Source organism: Ascaphus truei, chromosome 1, assembly GCF_040206685.1.
Source record: "Ascaphus truei isolate aAscTru1 chromosome 1, aAscTru1.hap1, whole genome shotgun sequence".
In the NCBI taxonomy this organism is placed as follows: Eukaryota; Metazoa; Chordata; class Amphibia; order Anura; family Ascaphidae; genus Ascaphus; species Ascaphus truei.
The window spans coordinates 34744386-34763511 of NC_134483.1; the positions used below are offsets into that span (position 1 = coordinate 34744386).

Here is a 19126-nt window from a genome sequence, read left to right on the forward strand (position 1 = left end):
CCTTCAATAAGTTGGATTCCACTGAAGCGTTCTTTGATGGTTGTAAAAATGACTACTCGTAAAATATAACCAGTTTCTTAACAGAGGGACATGCAATGCAGTCCTTACCTGTCTGGCAGCAAAGGGGTTACGGTGCCATGGGTGAGACCATCATTCGCTATCCCTGCTAGGCCTCTTCTAATACCTGTACAAGTGATAACACTAGGAATACATTTCTCCAAGCACAGGGAAGCAAGATATAGTCTCACCGGCATTCTTGGGACACGTAAGGTGGAACTTACAGCAAAGTCACTCATTTAACAAAAACTAAAGCTGCTGTATAAACACTGATGTGAGAAGCTGCAGAAAACTGTAAAAATCAGCAGGAGGAATATTGCATTGTCATACCGGTCATCCCATTTGCAAATGTTGAAGTAAATATTGCAATAGTTTGTGACATTTTTATTTATTAAATGTAACAGGACTTCTTAGAAGACAAACATTTCATAGCCATGCTCTCGTCCTCGTGTCAAGCAGTGCTCAATATCAACGTTGCTCGATATGAGAACATATTTTTCCACAGGTTGTCCTAGAAATATATTTTTATTTGAACGAGGAAATATATCAAAATAGAAGGACTCACTTATTTCTGCACAGTTCATGCTCTTAAAAATGTTGCCAACTCTTCTCAGCCATAAGGCTTTTTAGGACTAAAACATATTGGATCATATTTACTATGCATTGCTATTGTAGGTACTGGAAGACACATTATGGTCCATCCACTTGCATGGGCAGTAAGGTGTCTTCCAGCACCAGGGGTCATCCACTTGCATGGGCAAAAATGTGTCTTCCAGAGCTGAAAAGGTGTGTTATGGAATAGACCAGCTTAGTAAACATGGGCCCGGATGAAGTTACTGAACACACATTAAGCCCTCCCAAATTCTCTCTCTAATGTATCAAATTGCCGAATTAAAAGCAGCGTAAACTCCCTTTAGAGTAAAACAGTGTTTTTCAACCTCTTTCTTTTATCCATTTCAAATGCACTGTCACCGTGGAACCCCTAAAAAAATGTGTTGTGACTTTGTGGAACTCCAGCCACTTACCTTGCACATACCCTACTACAGTATTGTTGTTATAGTATATATATATATTTTTTTTTATAAAAACAAACTGGTTTCTATACTATATACACTATAACACATGTAATATTTTTTTGGGAGAAATGTAAATTAAATGAAGAAATTGGGATACTAAAGGGTAAAAAGAAAAGTCAGCCATTGCCAAAAATATATAATAAACAATTCGGGGAACGCTGGTGACTTCCATGGAGCCCTGACCGAAAAGATGAATTCAGAACCATGATAACATGATCTCTGGACCACTCAGGTACCTCAATCATTCAAATGTCTCCAACTTTTTCATTCATCACGGACATCAACGGGGGAAACTGATGTTGGCAAAAAGGTAATTCTAACGATTAACACCTATAAATCTGGAGGAGCCTGCGATGTAATGTGCAGATCCCTTTAGCAAGGAGGGATTACCAGCGACATAAGACATTTGATGCATGTAAGAGAGTGATCATTACTTCTGAAAATGCAATGCCATTCAAATGTATGAGACACTTATGTTTGCAGAAGGCTGATAAAGGGTGGTCCTGACATTAAGCCCCTTTGGACCTTTTACAACAACTAATGCATTGAACCTCATATGCAACCCCCTAGGGGCAAAAGAGTTAAGAAGAAGATCCAAATTAAATATACAGTGTAATTTCATATATGTAGGAGGGTAAGCATGCTGTTTAATACCTGCTAGTGAACCATAAAAAGAATTGAAAATGCCTCCCAAGGATGATTTTAAAGAATAAGCAGGTGTGGGCAGGAAGATGATCCTGACTTTTAAGGAGATCCCACTAAAAACTATAGGGGAAACTGTTGGATAGTTATCCTGATGTATACAGAAAATAATATAAACCCATGTTTCAGGGGGATACAACCTCCCTGACGAAGCAACGTAACGCTCGTTTTTCCACTCTGCAAATGATATAATAAATAGTGAGGTTTGTGCGTATCGGGACATTATTTCTGTTGTGCTGCTGCTTTGAATTCCTGTTTTGCCAATCCTGATCTTTAACTAATCCACACACCCCCAACCACCACTGCCAGCCAGGTAGGCAATCAAAACAGCAGCTCTGGCAGTGAAGAGATTAGACAGATGACCCCAATGTTGACAACTAAAGGGAACAGATGTGTAGGGTGGCATGCTCAGGTTTAACCTCTTTGTTGCCAGCAGTGCAGCAACACACCTGGATATTAAACCCCTTCACCTTGCAGAACATTATGGCAGCAAAAGGTTTAAAAAGACAATGTCGTTGTCCGTCCCCCAGGGACAGCAGGTGCCTGCAGGAGGCTGATCAGTGCATGTCCTCTGCTAGTGAAGCAGCGAACAGATTACATATCATGTGTAATTACACAGCACTGGTCCCACCTGCAGCACAGGGGTTACAGGTGTCACCCTAAGGAAGGGTCTGGGGACAGGGGATGCATATAGGAGAGGGACCCTGGCTTATAAGGAGGGGTGGCACTAAAGTCTGAGTGTGACTGATGGAAATAGGGGCGAGTTGAGAGGTAACATTAGTGTCTATGTCTGTGTCTCACTCACTGGTCTGTCTCTCTTCTTCCCTATGTGTCTCTTTATAATCACTCTTCCCCGACTGTCTCTCAACGACCTAACCTATCAGTGTCTATCCCTTCTTGTCATTTTCTACTTGCACTCCATGTCTCTCTCTGTGTCTACGACGCTCTCATATTTCTCTTTTTCCTCTCTCTCGCCCTGTCTCTGTCTCCCTCCTGCCCTGGCACACTCTCTTTCCCCTGCCCCTCTGTGTCTCCCTCTCCCTCCTGCCCTGGCACACTCTCTTTCCCCTGCCCCTCTGTGTCTCCCTCTCCCCTCTCTCCCTCCTGCCCTGGCACACACTCTCCTGCCCAGGCACTGTGTCTCTTTCCTACCCTGCCCCTCTGTGTCTCCCTCTCCCCTCTCTCCCTCCTGCCCTGGCACACTCTCTCTCCTGCCCAGGCACTCTGTGTGTCTCTCTCTCTCTCTCTCTCTCTCTCCTTCCCTGGCACTCTGTGTCTCCCTCTCCCCTCTCCTGCCCTGGCACTGTATCCCCCTCTCATGGTGTATGTCTCTCTCCTCACCAGTTCTCCCGCACACAGTGTGTCCTCCCCCGGTGTCTCAGATCCTCTCTCGCTCTCTGTCACCCTAACAAGCCGCCATCACTCCACGTCGCTGCAGAGTGCGCTGCGTCACTGCGATCACGTGCTCACACCAGCTGACAGTCACCATGGGGCGGGGTGACATCACGAGGGCGGAGTCACCAGAGTAGGAGTTTACTGGTAACGGGGCGTGGCCACGATGACTACAAATGTGGCCCGTTGATGAATGGGCGGGGTTACGAGAACTGGGCGGGGTTGTGCGTGAACTGGGCGGGGTTGTGCGTGAACTGGGCGGGGTTGTGCGTGAATGGGCGGGGTTGTGCGTGAATGGGCGGGGTTACGAGTGAACTGGGCGGGGTTGTGCGTGAACTGGGCGGGGTTGTGCGTGAATGGGCGTGCCCAGGACACATGCGGGAGGGAGGGCGAATGATAGTCTTTATTACAGCTCAGGTCGCAGGCTGACATGAAGGGGTCTCCATGGGAACAGAGCTCACCATGGGAAGAGACACATGATCATGTGATCCCAGCGTGCTGCTGATTTCCAGCATTCTTTAGCATTGGGGAAAAAAATGAAATGGATTTAACAATTGCATTTATAAACACTGTTTTTATTTCAGCTATTATTATTATTATTATTATTAGTATGTATGTCCCTATTCCAGTGCTGATTCTACATAGCTGACAAAAATGTATGTTTTTTTTCAACAACATAGTTGTCTTTGGTGAATAAATGTAACCATCCTTATAGCAAAAACGTTACTTTGCTGTGTTCTGTAACAAAAATATTTTTTTTTTATCAAGTGCAGATAATTCTTGTGGTGTTTCTGCGTGTCCTTTTTTTTTTATCCTCCCCTTAATCCCATAATTTTAATTGTGGATACAACCTCCCAAATAGGGGATGGGGGGCAGTGCCCACTTTGCATGTGGAAGGTGGGGGTATATCATCCCTAGTATATAGTGACGCCACATAAAAGGGGAGGGGGAAAAAACACATGTTATTTATGGGACTGATTTCTTTCGGGATCATGGCATTGTAGCAAAGATCTTCTTTTCCCACTCAAGGTAGTGGGAAGAGGGATTGCGATTAGGTGATCACCGTTACCGTGATGATGTAATGCCAGTGGCATGAAACATTCCTGGTATTAATTACACTTTGAGTGCTGTCTGACATACTGACCTAACAGTCACGCTGTGGTGCTGCATAACACAACAGTTACATCTTGGGGTGGGGTGTCAAATCCCCCTATTCCCTGGAGTCTGTCTGTTTCTCCTGTGGCTTATAAATCTCTATTTATTGCAGCAAATAAAAATACCACTTGTGAGCACATCTCTCTGACAGCTCAGCAACTCTTTTCCCCATTAACTCTTAGCACACAATGCTTCCACTGCAGTCATGGATTATGGGTAGTGACATGTAAATGAGCAGTAACTGTGGGGGCTGCAGAAACATTGGAGAGGTTCATTAGATCCTGCGTAGTTTGGAAAGTGTGATCTTCACCTTCACTTGGAATAAGGGGTCCCCTTTAATCTTGGGTGGGGTTTGCTCCCACAAGATCCCATCATGTTTCTAGTATAGTGTTTTGTTTTTTCTTCAAATGGACATTTAATAAGACTGCTGCTGGGGCCAGAGCCTATAAGAAGGCCCTACAAAGTCTTATAACTTTGGCGATAGGTGAACACCACTGAAATAAGAGCCGTGTCAAACCTAGTTTTACAAAATATCTCAATAAATAAAAAAGATCAAATTTAATTAAAAAAATAACAACTTTATTCCATGCTGAAATAATGAACACATATTTTTTATTTTTACGGTATATGTTGTGGTTAGCACTTTCCAGTACTTCTATACTGCTAAAGCACTTCACAAATAATATGCCCAGATATTCTGCTAGCTTTAAGGGTGGTGAATAACAGGATATGTGTGATTGTGTAAGTGTAAAAATTGAATGAAGGACTTATGCAAGTTCATTTTCAGTTGCCTTTAATACATTATTGTATTTATAATCTACAGCTTCTGATGAAAAACACATATATATGTTGTCTAGTTTTATTTGAAGAATAGTTATTGGGATTTGAGCATTGCTAGCACCAAAAAAAACTACTAAAAAAAAACCACACAGCAGTGCGCACACCCTCAGCACTCAAAGGGTTAAAGCATCAATCAACATGTAATACATTAAATATCTAGATCTAACATACCCTTAACATCCACCAACCCAGAGACCATCTGTGCGGCTGGACCAAATTCCACGCTAGCACTCCCGAACATCCACACCCCCAAACCAGCTATGGGACCAGCTACAGTATGTGCCTGGACCATACTCCACCCTGAGGCACACTCCGTCACACACTGAGCAGCCACTTTTCCTTTTGTTTCAACATTGCCCCTTATTCCCTTTAGAGTGTAAGCTCTCAGGAGCAGGCCCCTAATTATCTTCTGTATCTGTTTGTGGTTGTTTGTCCTTATTTGGTATGTAACTCTGTACCCCGCTGCAGAATATGTTGGTGCTTTACAATAAACAATAATATCTGACAAGTATTGCAGACGGGTCAGCTCTCACGGATTGTGAGTCTCACTGATTTGGGGTCAGTTTTGCTGATGTGTAGACCAGAATTCCAGACTTTAACAGGAATTTCCCTGGTAAAAAAAATCAGCACTTATCCATAAAAATAACAAATAGCAAAAAAATTAGGGGAGCAGAGAGAAAATAGAGGTATTACAAATCTTTACAATTAAAAGTGTATAATGCAGCACTCACATCTCAAAATCTAACAATCAGCACAGACGCGGTACAGGAAGCTGTCCATGTACATCGATGGAGAGGAGCCTCCACTGTGCAGCATGGCCTTCTCCTCTGGCGTTGATCCGGTACTTTAGGTGGCTTTAACCTGTGCTCCTGAGCGACAGCTGCTATTCATGAGCCTGTTTCCCTGAAACCCTCCCACCTCCAGAGATTGTTTTTTTTTTCTGTCTGGAGATGTGCCCCAGTGATCGCAGCTGAAGGTGGCCGGGGGAGATTTTGGAGGGTGCAGTGTTCCGGTGAGCTGCACTGTGCATATAGAAAACGCCAACATGACACTTTTTGGTCTGGAACCCTCAAATCATACTGATGGTTCTGGGAGGATGACATCACTATTGATTACATTTGGTGTTAGGGGGAGACTGGTTTTAGTGTAACACTGGAGAAAATGTCTAATTAATGAACCAAAGGCACCAGCGAGGGGAGGTTAACCCCCTGGTGGTATGGCAGAAAATACAGAAAATAGCCCCATAGATACTAGTAGGACCACAACACAATTCAAATAAACAGCTGCTGGCCCCTCTGGCAGCAGGGAGATTTACTTGACATCAGATGGCAGGAATCATGCAAGAACCAAGGCCCGACGAGCTATATTAGAGAAATGATCTAAGGGTGACTGTCTTGTTATTATTTTATTTTCCAAACTTGTATGCAACAGTTTACATTAGTAATGTCCAGTGCTTTTACATTGTTATTTTTAATGGTGAAAATAAACATTTGTACTTTGGTCAAATTCAGATCTCCTACTGAAAACAAGGACTGAGTATCCTGTTTAGTGGTATATTTGTGGTTCCTGCTACCAGGTTTTATATTACAGTACATGTTTTGTGTAAGACAAGGATTCACAACTCCAGTCCTCAAGAACCACCAACAGGTCACGTTTTCAGGATATCACAGCTTCAGCACAGGTGGCTCAGTCAAAGAGCCTGCTTCAGCCCAGTCGAAGACTGAGCCACCTGTGCTGAAGAAGGGATTATCCTGAAAACCTGCCCTGTTGGGGGGTGTTGAGGACTGGAGTTGAGAACCCCTGCTATAAGATATATCGAAAACATATCACTATCCCTCGGATCACCCCAAAGCATCTATGAATATGGCCTATGCAGAATAAATGACAAAGGCACACAAATTGCAAAAGTATAGCAAATCTGTCCTCGGGGTCCACCAGCCACACCAACTTTTAGGACTAACCAGTGCGTTTACATACAGGTGAGAGCACATCGTTTGCATAGGAATGAATTATGTAGAATTTGATGAATGCCTTAAAAACCTGGTGTGGCTGAGGGCCCTGAGAAGATGTTTGAGAACCACTGTAAATAGAAGTACAGACTTCTATAACAACCAATGTATTGGTTGTAACGTTCAGATATGAAAGTTAAAATATTATGCCAGATAATATCATGAATGGAAACAAACCTATATCATACAATGTAAATTCAATACAGTATAGCACTTCTTTACAAAATCTTTGTTAATCTAAACATGGGTGCTCTGTGACTCCAAGGAAAACATGTCGCTCTTATGTTAACATCAGTGAAGAAGATAAGGAGTGGGCACTCTGAACATTCATATTGTGCAAAGCAAAACCGACGTTCCAGTCGCACATTCCGCCTCCGTCAAGGTGACATTGCCATGGGCTCTCGCCGATAATCTCTGGGGTACTTTATTGTAATCAAATCTCCAGTGAGTAACTGAACAGATCAGACTTAGTGTGAACATGGGGTCTGTTTGAAGGCTAATGAAAGTCTTATACAATTTGAGATCCTCAAGAAACCATTTTATCTGTAACCAAATATATTTTCATGCTCACAAAAAAACGCTAGTTACTGCTGATCATAGAAAATGCATAGAAACATTCCTATACACAATTTGTGGGTCTACAAGTTCCATATCAATCCCAGCTACCATGTCCTGCCCATCCACAGGTAGCAACCTTGATTGGTCCTCTGCCCGGACTGGGGATGTTCACAGATCAAGGTGTTCGAGTGATGTGACCAAGAGACTGCGAGGGGTGAGGGAGGGAAACATAATTATAGACAACCCAGGGCACATTTTTAAGAGTCTCTAGAAACATTTGTATTTGACCAAAAACAATTACATTTTTATTAATTTTTTTTAGTTGCAAATCACGAACTGAAACAAACGAAAATAAAGAAAACCTAAAATCTGGAATGCAATATATTAGTGTATACATAAATTTTTTCACTTTTTGTTATATTTTACAGTAAATAAATACAATTTTCTCTTCCTCCGCTGGAAATAGTTGGTTACTATTCTTTCATTCTATAAAACGTAGAGGTGCAGGCGGAGCATCTTATAAGTAGACTTGTTTCTGTAGAGAAGAGGATTGGATATTGACGAGCCATTTTAGTCAGTCTTTTTATCAGAAACTGGTTCTGGTTCTTTAGCGACACTTCCATTTGTGATTCCATTGCTCTCCGGCTGTAAAACAAAAGCATGCATTAAATGACTGGCGAACTTCAGGAGGAACTCACTTAAATGATACAATATATTGGTTTGCCTCTTTGCGCTCGCGTTGAGAATGTTTTAGCCATATTTCTGCAGGAGCCAAATCGTCTCCAAATGTGTAAATCACTGCATTTATAGTGAACATTTGCAGTAGAAAGATGGTAGGTGCTGTGAACAGCTTCCGTAAGAAGGTGGACTACTTCATCAGGAGGAGGAAAAAATTACTCATCTGTGAAAAACCATGCAAAACCACTTTGTCTTCTAAGCCACTACAAAGAACCATGTCTGGTGGTTACAGAACAATTATGATGTGTGGCGATTACTACATTAATAAACACAAAAAGCTGCCTTTTAAAACAAACACAAAATCACCTACAAATTCTCGTTTCACATTGGCTAACAAGTAATTTGCACATCTATAACACTGCTTGAGTAAAGATAAATAATGGTGCAAGATTCTTGAGGTAATGAGTGTATTTTCTGTAGTTAGTGACCCTGTGGAGGATTCTCAAGCTGGTACACTGACGATGTATTTGCACATGTCCTTGAGACCACCAGATTTCCACATGTATTGTGAATCCGGAAACATTGTCCATTAGCTTTGTGTAGGAAGAAGTAAATTAACCTATGCTTTATTTAAGGTATTACCAATACCAATTACCTATACATAACCAACGGGCTCTTAATTATATGGGGAGGCTAGTCAACACCTATTGCAACTATTCAGTACAAATGTATTACATTAACGTCTTCTAAATTATTGATCTTAATGGGAATGCTGCAGTTAAAACCACTTTATGAGAGTGAGATTTGATTTGAGTCATCTAAACTAAAATTAAAACAGCATCACAGATTATTCTGTCTCAATTGATTTCCTTTACAATTGTATGAACATTCCATTCGTATCGCGACTAAAATACCTCATTGTGAAATGTGTCCAATGACTTCCTTGTGTTTAAGTATAAATGTATATTCATCAACTTACACTCGTTGAGTGAATAGATTAAGACCTGTATATATGTCTATTGTGATTTGTAGCAGCTATTACATCTTTAATTATGAAACAGATGTTAAAAATAGCAGGGTGGTGTTATATGGCCAAGTAATTCCACTGTACTTCCAATATACACATTCAATGCCATCTTCAAAAAAATGTTATGTAGAAAATGTGCGATTGCCTTTCATAACATCTATAAACTTAGTGGCTTCCATCCAACAAGCATTGGTGCAGAGAAGCACAACACTTGATACATTTTGGAAGAAGAAAAGTCACCTAGGACCAAAGCTACCTACGGGTAAGGAGAGGGTATCACTGTAGAAAGGGTTGTGTGTTCTTGATAGGGGAAGAATGTGTTGATGTATCTAATGCCTTGAGGTTAAGATGTGTCTGAGTAAAAGGAAAGGTTTGGAGGTATGCAATTTCCCATGTGTGGTGGAATCATGATCAAACTGCATGTAACAGGAACAAAGTACAGTAGCTATCGCACGGCTTGGACCTTCCTGCTCAACAAGCAGCCAACTGCTAAAATATCAATGAAGCAAAAACAAAATGGATCCACTCCAAAGTTGAAGTTACAAAAGTAGAAAACTTTTAATTAGGTATAGGTGCAACAGAAAAAAAACAGCAAGAGGCAGCCCTGGACCCTTGAAGTAACGCAGGTCACGAAATCCAGGGCCACATTATGCTGGTTGCTTGTGTTGCAGCTATGCTTCAAAGTTTAGCCTTTTTGTACCCGCAGCTTTGGAGCAGATACGTTTGCCTATGCTTCATTGTTCCACTGCTACGGTTACATCTTATTTTACCATTTTAAAGCCTCGTTCTTAAATAGGGTGGTAGCTTTGCCTACCAAGCACCATGAATGACGACATATTCATTGCTAATCTAGGTATTGTTGCATCAAGTATCATACCGTGCAGCTGCCATTGCAATCTACTTTTTCTTTACCACCAGGTGCAGGGACTTCCTTGACAGATTTGCTTGGCCAGATGCGGTTGATGAAAGGAGCTATAAAGGGATACACGTACGGCTCCAAAAATTTCTTGTACACCCACAGTAGGACTGGAATGACTATGCAAGGGATGCACACCATGGTGGCAGATCTACAGGAAGAAAGCATGCAACTGTTACATACGCCTATAACATATATTACCTCTTACTGGGCATCTTGACCCTACCTGTCTTTCTAACTATCGACCTGTCTCCCTCCTGCCTTTTGCCTCTAAACTCCTTGAACGTCTTGTATTCTCTCGCTTGGTCCATTTTCTCAACACCTATTCTCTCCTAGACCCGCTACAATCTGGCTTCCGCACTGCTCACTCCACGGAAACAGCCCTCACTAAAATAACTGACGACCTCCATGCTGCCAAAGACAGAGGTCATTACACTCTGCTCATATTACTTGACCTCTCTGCAGCATTTGACACAGTGGACCACCCTCTTCTCCTTCACATTCTCCATACTCTTGGTATTCGGAACAAAGCACTATCCTGGATCTCATTCTACCTCTCCCATCGTACTTTCAGTGTCTCTTCTGCTAACACCTCCTCCTCCTCTATTGATCTCTCTGTGGGGGTACCCCAGGGCTCTGTCCTGGGACCTCTTCTCTTTTCTCTGTACACACTCTCTCTAGGTGACCTAATAACATTTTTTGGGTTTAATTATCACCTCTATGCTGACGACACAAAAATATACTTTTCAACACCCGACCCTACTCCTGCTGTACAAACCAAAGTTTCTGAATGTCTCTCTGCTATATCATCCTGGATGGCCCTCCGCCACCTTAAACTCAACATGGCTAAAACAGAGCTCCTCATACTTCCTCCCAAATCTGACCCTACTACCTCCTTCCACATTACTGTTGGAACTACGATCATTCACCCAGTAGCCCAAGCACGCTGCCTAGGGGTCACACTCGACTCCTCTCTCACATTCGCCCCTCACATTCAAAACATTTCAAAAACCTGTTGCTTTTTCCTTAGCAATATAACAAAGATACGCCCTTTCCTCTGTTGCTCGACTGCTAAAACTCTGACTCAGGCCCTCATTCTCTCCCGTCTTGACTACTGTAACCTCCTGCTGTCCGGCCTTCCTGCCTCTCACCTGTCTCCCCTACAATCTATCCTAAAGGCTGCTGCCAGAGTCACGCTACTCTTTCCTAGATCTGTCTCAGCATCTCCCCTCATGAAATCCCTCTCCTGGCTTCCGATCAAATCCCGCATCTCACACTCCATTCTTCTCCTCACTTTTAAAGCTTTACACTCTTCTGCCCCTCCTTACATCTCAGCCCTAATTTCTCGTTATGCACCATCCAGACCCTTGCATTCTTCTCAAGGATGTCTTCTTTCTACCCCCTTTGTATCTAAAGCCCTCTCCCGCCTTCAACTTTTTTCACTGACTGCCCCACACCTCTGGAATGCCCTTCCCCTCAGTACCCGACTAGCACCCTCTCTATCCACCTTTAAGACCCAACTTAAGACACACTTGCTTAAAGAAGCATATGAATAGCACTGTGGATATTCTGAACACATGATACATAAAGCTTGGCCCCCTGCAGACGCACTTACCAGAACTCCCTCATACTGTCTCTGTACATTCTCCCTACCTACCAATTAGACTGTAAGCTCCTCGGGGCAGGGACTCCTCTTCCTTAATGTTACTTTTATGTCTAAAGCACTTATTCCCATGATCTGTTATTTATATTATCTGTTATTTATTTGATTACCATGTGTATTACTACTGTGAAGCGCTATGTACATTAATGGCGCTATATAAATGAAGACATACAATACAATGTATAGCCTTGCAGCACCCACTACCATTCCTGTTTGTTGCTCTTGTTCCCATAGAGTTGGGGCATCCCAAGCTGCATTCATCTTGATTCTTGTGTGTTTAGCTTTTATTACTATGTATTTGTAACCATTTATCTGTCATCATAACGCTATGACCAGAACATACTTGAAAACGAGAGGTAACTCTCAGTGTATTACTCCAGGTAAAACATTTTATATGTATAAAGAAGAAAAGGAACCTAGTATACTAGCACTCAGTCATACTAAATGTATAATGATACAGTATAGTTAAAATACTTTATTGGCAAACAATGAAATAAAAAAATGGGCTTTAAAATAACAATGTGTCAAACAGCACGTGACTGTGATCATTCGTAACTTAACTAAAGGTGGTTAAGTAGTGTATACATATGGAGATCCTTGATAGATATTCAGGATCCGATGCTATGTATATAGCCTCCTATGTATATGGAGATAAGTTCGTGATGTATCCACCACACAGATAATGTCAGTCCTGATGTATATTCTCAGAGCGTGTGTTGATAAGCGCTCTGAATCAAGGTGACATATATATGATATGTAGGTATAGCATCTAAGTGAAGCAAGGCAGGAATGAATGTGTGACCATCTGTTAATGTGTGTCCGCTGTATAAATCCTAATCAAACACTAGAAGCTGCTTAATGTTGAGGAGGCACTCTATAAGTATAACCCATGGATCCTAATGGAACAAGTCTATAGGTATGTACTCAATATAAGGATTGATGCAAACACCCTTGATAGTGTACCGAAGACAGTGTTATAGCCCTGGTAGTGTAGACAAACACTGGCTAGGCTACGGGGCTAGTGAAGGGAATACTCGTGCATCCTTAGTGTAGTCATAGGCAGCTATCCGTGTATATCCTCTGCACAGGATATATATTGGCTGCAATGGTATAGAAAGTGTATATCATTAATCCATACAGACCCCCATGAAAAGGGAAATGTTGGTTGGTAAATGCATACACCCATATACTGCCAGACTATGTTGGAGGTATGAACAGGTAATGGTATAGATCTTCAACATGCGGTAGATATAGTTGCAGTGGTAAGTATATTGTATACCAATACCCATATACACCCAACCAGTCAGGGAAGTGTTAAAGGGTAATCTGCAATGTAAACACTCATGAATGACTGATCCGTAAAGTTATTCATGGACAGAGATCTTTGAAGGGATATGGCCCCTTTAAATCCCGTCAGCCCAAATAGCACATAGAAATCATGTTTATCCAGCAGAAATTCCTCAATAGGATAATAGTTTCAAATGATATGGGCTAATTGTGCTAAGGGTCACTTGGACACACACACACACGCACACGTGTCTACACACACGCACACGTGTCTACACACACACACGCACACGTGTCTACACACACACACGCACACGTGTCTACACACACACGCACAAGTGTCTACACACACACGCACAAGTGTCTACACACACGCACACGTGTATACACGCACACGCGTATACACGCACACGCGTATACACGCAAACGCACACACACGCACACGCGTATACACACACACACGCACACGCGTATACACACACACACGCGTATACACACACACGTACACGCGTATACACACACACGTACACGTGTATACACACACACGTACACGTGTATACACACGTACACGTGTATACACACGTACACGTGTATACACACTACACACGTACACGTGTATACACAGGTACACGTGTATACACACGTACACGTGTATACACACGTACACGTGTATACACACTACACACGTACACGTGTATACACACTACACACGTACACGTGTATACACACTACACACGTACACGTGTATACACACTACACACGTACACGTGTATACACACACACGCACACGTGTATACACACACACACACGCACACGTGTATACACACACACACGCACACGTGTATACACACACACACGTGTATACACACGCACACACGTGTATACACACGCACACACGTGTATACACACGCACACGTGTATACACACACACGTGTATACACACACACGTGTATACACACACACACGTGTATACACACACACACACTATCCCCAGCACCACCACATCAGCACACCGGTATCCCATGCCACCCCAGCACACTGGCATTCTCGGCTCCCCGCTATTCCCAGCCCCCATCAACACGATCAGCACCCACACATCAGCACCTTCGCACCTCCCCCATCGGCACCCCCACATCCGCACCAAACCCTCCCAAATCAGCACACCGATACAATCACCATCAGTACAGCCACAGCAGCAGCACCACCGCACACCACCATGGGCCGCGTGGACCACTCCCCACCCAAATGCCACCCCCACACCACAAACATCCCGGGCAACGCCAGGGCTCTCAGCTAGTATCATATATATGTCACCTTGATTCAGAGCGCTTATCAACACGCTCTGAGAATATACATCAGGACAGACATCATCTGTGTGGTGGATACATCACGGACTTATCTCCATATACATAGGAGGCTATATACATAGCATCAGATCCTGAATATCTATCAAGGATCTCCATATGTATACACTACTTAACCACCTTTAGTTAAGTTACGAATGATCACAGTCACGTGCTGTTTGACACATTGTTAATTTAAAGCCCATTTTTTTATTTCATTGTTTGCCAATAAAGTATTTTAACTATACTGTATCATTATACATTTAGTATGACTGAGTGCTAGTATACTAGGTTCCTTTTCTTCTGTATACTCCAATCCCTTACCTAGTAAGCACCTCAACGTGGTTCACATTGTGGCGGTGCGGGAGTTTCCCGTGTGTGTAAAACATTTTATAAATAAATAATTTTCTGAGCCCAAGCCCACGTTACGCATAACCTTTGCTAACAAACCAGCACTTATACACTCATTGTTTCGGAAGATTTCAGCGCAACTTAAATGGCTCAAGCTTACATTCTTCCTAGCAAGAAGGGCCCCTCTGGCATCAAAATGCAGAATAACATGAAACCCTTTGGTGGCGTTAAGACTTCACACAGTGCAACAGACTTTAAATAAAAACACAGGTTGGAATAAAATGAAAACGCCATGTTGAACCTCGCTGGATAAACTGGTTCAGCCATGTAAATATAGTTCAACTTGTATTAATTCCAGGCTGCCAGCAGTAATATGGAGCCACATACTACTCCCAGCCAAGTTAACCACGTCCCACCACCCTATTTATTCTTCATCCTACCATCCTTATACTATCTCTTGCCGCCCCCACCCCTATATCATACCTCACCCCCTCATCATCCAACCTGCCCTGTTCTCCCATCCTTCAGTCTCATAGCCTTTTACTATCTCTTATCTCCTACACTCCTCATCAATTCTACCTTCCCTCCCCACTCCCTGTCACCCCATCCTGTTACTCCCCACCTCCCCACTTACCGTCACCCCTCTCTCTTTCCGGGATACCAACAGGTAAACACACTCCACCTCTGTCACTGTCACCGTCTGATCCCGTGACCGGAAGTCAGCATCATTTCCGGGTAACACTAAACGTCATAAAAGTTAGACAGCTAAGGATTTGAGACGAACCCACTGAGCATGCGTCGGAGTCTGTGCGCGCCCACTCCCCCTAGTGGGAATGTGACGAAGTGCACTGAGTGCAGCTGTGACCAGTACAGTACATTGCAGTGCAAATATATCAGCTGTGACCAGTACAGTACATTGCAGTGCTAATATATCAGCTGTGACCAGTACAGTACATTTCAGTGCTAATATACCAGCTGTGACCAGTACAGTACATTGTAGTGCTAATATATCAGCTGTGACCAGTACAGTACATTGCAGTGCTAGTAATGTAGCAGTGACCAGTACAGTACATTGCAGTGCAAATATATCAGCTGTGACCAGTATAGTACATTGCAGTGCAAATATATCAGCTGTGACCAGTACAGTACATTGCAGATAATGCAGCTGTGACCAGTACAGTACATTGCAGTGCTAGTAATGCAGCTATGACCAGTACAGTACATTGCAATGCTAGTAATGCAGCTGTGACCAGTACAGTACATTGCAGTGCAAATATATCAGCTGTGACCAGTACAGTACATTTCAGTGCAAATATATCAGCTGTGACCAGTACAGTACATTGCAGTGCAAATATATCGGCTGTGACAAGTACAGTACATTGCAGTGCAAATATATCAGCTGTGACCAGTACAGTACATTGCAAGTAATGCAGCTGTGACCAGTACAGTACATTGCAGTGCTAGTAATGCAGCTGTGACCAGTACAGTACATTGCAGTGCTAGTAATGCAGCTATGACCAGTACAGTACATTGCAATGCTAGTAATGTAGCTGTGACCAGTACAGTACATTGCAGTGCAAATATATCAGCTGTGACCAGTACAGTACTGTACATTGCAGTGCAAGTAATGCAGCTGTGACCAGTACAGTACATTGCAGTGCAAGTAATGCAGCTGTGACCAGTACAGTACATTGCAGTGCAAATATATCAGCTGTGACCAGTACAGTACATTGCAGTGCAAGTAAGACAGCAGTGACCAGTACAGTACATTACAGTGCTAAGTAATGCAGCAGTGACCAGTACAGTACATTGCAAGTAATACAGCTGTGACCAGTACAGTACATTGCAAGTAATGCAGTTGTGACCAGTACAGTACATTGCAGTGCTAGTAATGCAACTGTGACCAGTACAGTACATTGCAAGTAATGCAGCAGTGACCAGTACAGTACATTACAGTGCTAAGTAATGCAGCAGTGACCAGTACAGTACATTGCAGTGCTAGTAATGCAGCTGTGACCAGTACAGTACATTGCAGTGCTAGTAATGCAGCTGTGACCAGTACAGTACATTGCAGTGCTACTAATGCAGCTGTGACCAGTACAGCACATTGCAGTGCTAGTAAGGCAGCTGTTACCAGTACATTACATTGCAAGTAATGCAGCTGTGACCAGTACAGTACATTGCAGTGCCAGTAATGCAGCTGTGACCAGTACAGTACATTGCAGTGCTAGTAATGCAGCTGTGACCTGTACAGTACATTGCAGTGCTAGTAAGGCAGCTGTGACCAGTACATTACAGTACATTGCAAGTAATGCAGCTGTGACCAGTACAGTACATTGCAGTGCCAGTAATGCAGCTGTGAACAGTACATGCAACGCTGACCAATGCTAGTAATGCAGCCATGACCACCGCATTGCAGCTAACAATGCAGCTTTGTTTATAATCAAACAAGTTTCTCCCTACCGAAATAAGAGACCAATATGGCTACAGTTTTTGTATACAGTTATTTGAATTGTTGTTATAACATATGGCATACTGCTACTTATTACAGTACTTGAAACATTATATAAAACCAGGCGCTTTGTGCCATTTAATCAGAAAGGTGGTGAAACATTTACAATCATTCTCAGAGTCTGAAAATGTTCCTTTGCTTTAATTAGCAGCATCTATGTATCGTGATACAGATGTGATGTCAGTCTCACCCCAATGAGATGGTAATCGCATGCATTTACTGTTCACACCACCCTCTCGGTAAGGAAAGGCAGAATGAGACCGACATAAGGGCAGTAAAACACAACCTAGACTTCGTTATTCTTTTTTTTTTTTTTTTTTAATATTTCAGGAAACACTTTATATATATATATTTTTTTTTTTTTTAAATCAGAGGTATAAATATTTTAAAACCATGTTCTAAAGGCGCAAATGACCCAGGGTTAACCGATTACATAAACCAATTTGCTTGTATTAAAATATAACACCCATAGATGCTAAAACAATTTACATGCTTACATAAAATAGCAGCAGTGACCCGTTTCAGTAGCTTTGCTCGGCCAAACAAATATATTATTCCATTGTAAAGATGGATGCTGGTTAGATCTGGCTTGTATTAGCAGGTTCCCTGCAGTTAGCAAAGATACTTTTGAACTTGGACAGAATCTCAACTCAGGAAGGAATATGTTGACAAAAATAAGACTACAAAGTGTATTTTATAGTAAGTTTCTAATTTTTAAACATCCGTACTTTAATAAATACTAGGGAACCGTTTTGCACCATTACAGTAACCAGAAAATGTGTAGACAGACATGTGAAGACTGGGAACATGAGGCAGAGATAGAAGACATTGGGAGAGAAATACAAGATTATTTGATTAGTTGGGAAACAAGGTGGCATCTTGTAAGACTGTGAAGAACCGTATAATCCTAGTGTCATGATAATATCATGAGATATTATGTATTTTAATCCACCTGGTGCTTCAGTGGTTAATGTGATTGGAGTTTTATTTTAAAAATACCATATTAGGTTTTTAACAGGCCAGGACTTTTTCAGGGCTTGTGCTCGTCTTCAAAGAGAGCTTAATTGGGGGTGCCTATCATGTATGGCCCACAAAATGTGCCAGATGGGTTGCATGTTGCTGGTAAGAGTCTCGAGATAAGGGTAGTTGTCTGCCAGAGGTGGGAATAAAATATGGACCCTGTGACAACTTTGAACCATATTTTTTTGGAGCTAGCTTCAAAGGCATTCTCTGCAGGGTTCTTCAAGGTTCAGGGGGCATGGCTAAGAAAGTATTAAACCAAAGAGTGTGTCTATTAAAAATGAGAACATCATGTGTCATCTTCTCTGCATAATAAGAGTTCCAAATTTGTAATCGTGTCACAGAGGGGCTTGTTCTGACATCACACACTGCATGTTTAACAGGTACTGGGGGACAGATATACATTTGTCGCTCAGATTTAAGACGGTCATGTTTAGTCTTGTCGAGTCCGCCGTGAGCATCTGAAAGTATTGATGTGACTCACGTATGTGTAAGTATTAGAGACGGGAAGTTTTGAGTGCAGTTATATACTAAGGCACA

The 19126-nt window shown here is 42.4% G+C and overlaps 2 protein-coding genes across 3 annotated transcripts in view; both read right to left on the reverse strand.

Annotated features, from left to right (window-relative positions):
- Window positions 1-3330, reverse strand: part of DYM (dymeclin) — a 516199-nt gene extending 512869 nt beyond the window's left edge. For both annotated transcript variants that reach the window (XM_075586074.1, XM_075586063.1), the window contains exon 1: window positions 3177-3330. The gene's annotated coding sequence lies outside the window, so the exon portion shown is untranslated. The remainder of the gene's footprint in view (window positions 1-3176) is intronic.
- Window positions 3331-6608: 3278 nt separating this feature from the next.
- On the reverse strand, window positions 6609-15814 carry C1H18orf32 (chromosome 1 C18orf32 homolog). The gene is made up of 3 exons (XM_075586089.1): window positions 15689-15814; window positions 10372-10561; window positions 6609-8434 (listed from the first exon to the last, which is right to left on the reverse strand). The coding sequence occupies exons 2-3, from the start codon at window positions 10549-10551 to the stop codon at window positions 8360-8362; spliced, it is 255 nt and encodes an 84-aa protein (XP_075442204.1). The 5' UTR covers window positions 10552-10561; window positions 15689-15814; the 3' UTR covers window positions 6609-8359.
- Window positions 15815-19126: the final 3312 nt, after the last annotated feature.

Coding starts and splice junctions, on each gene's coding strand:
- C1H18orf32 (XM_075586089.1), bottom strand. CDS start 10,551: ATGGTGTGCATCCCTTGCATAGTCATTCCAGTCCTACTGTGGGTGTAC. Junction 8,435..10,371: donor ATTGCAATGGCAGCTGCACG/GTATGATACTTG, acceptor TTTGTTTTACAG/CCGGAGAGCAATGGAATCAC.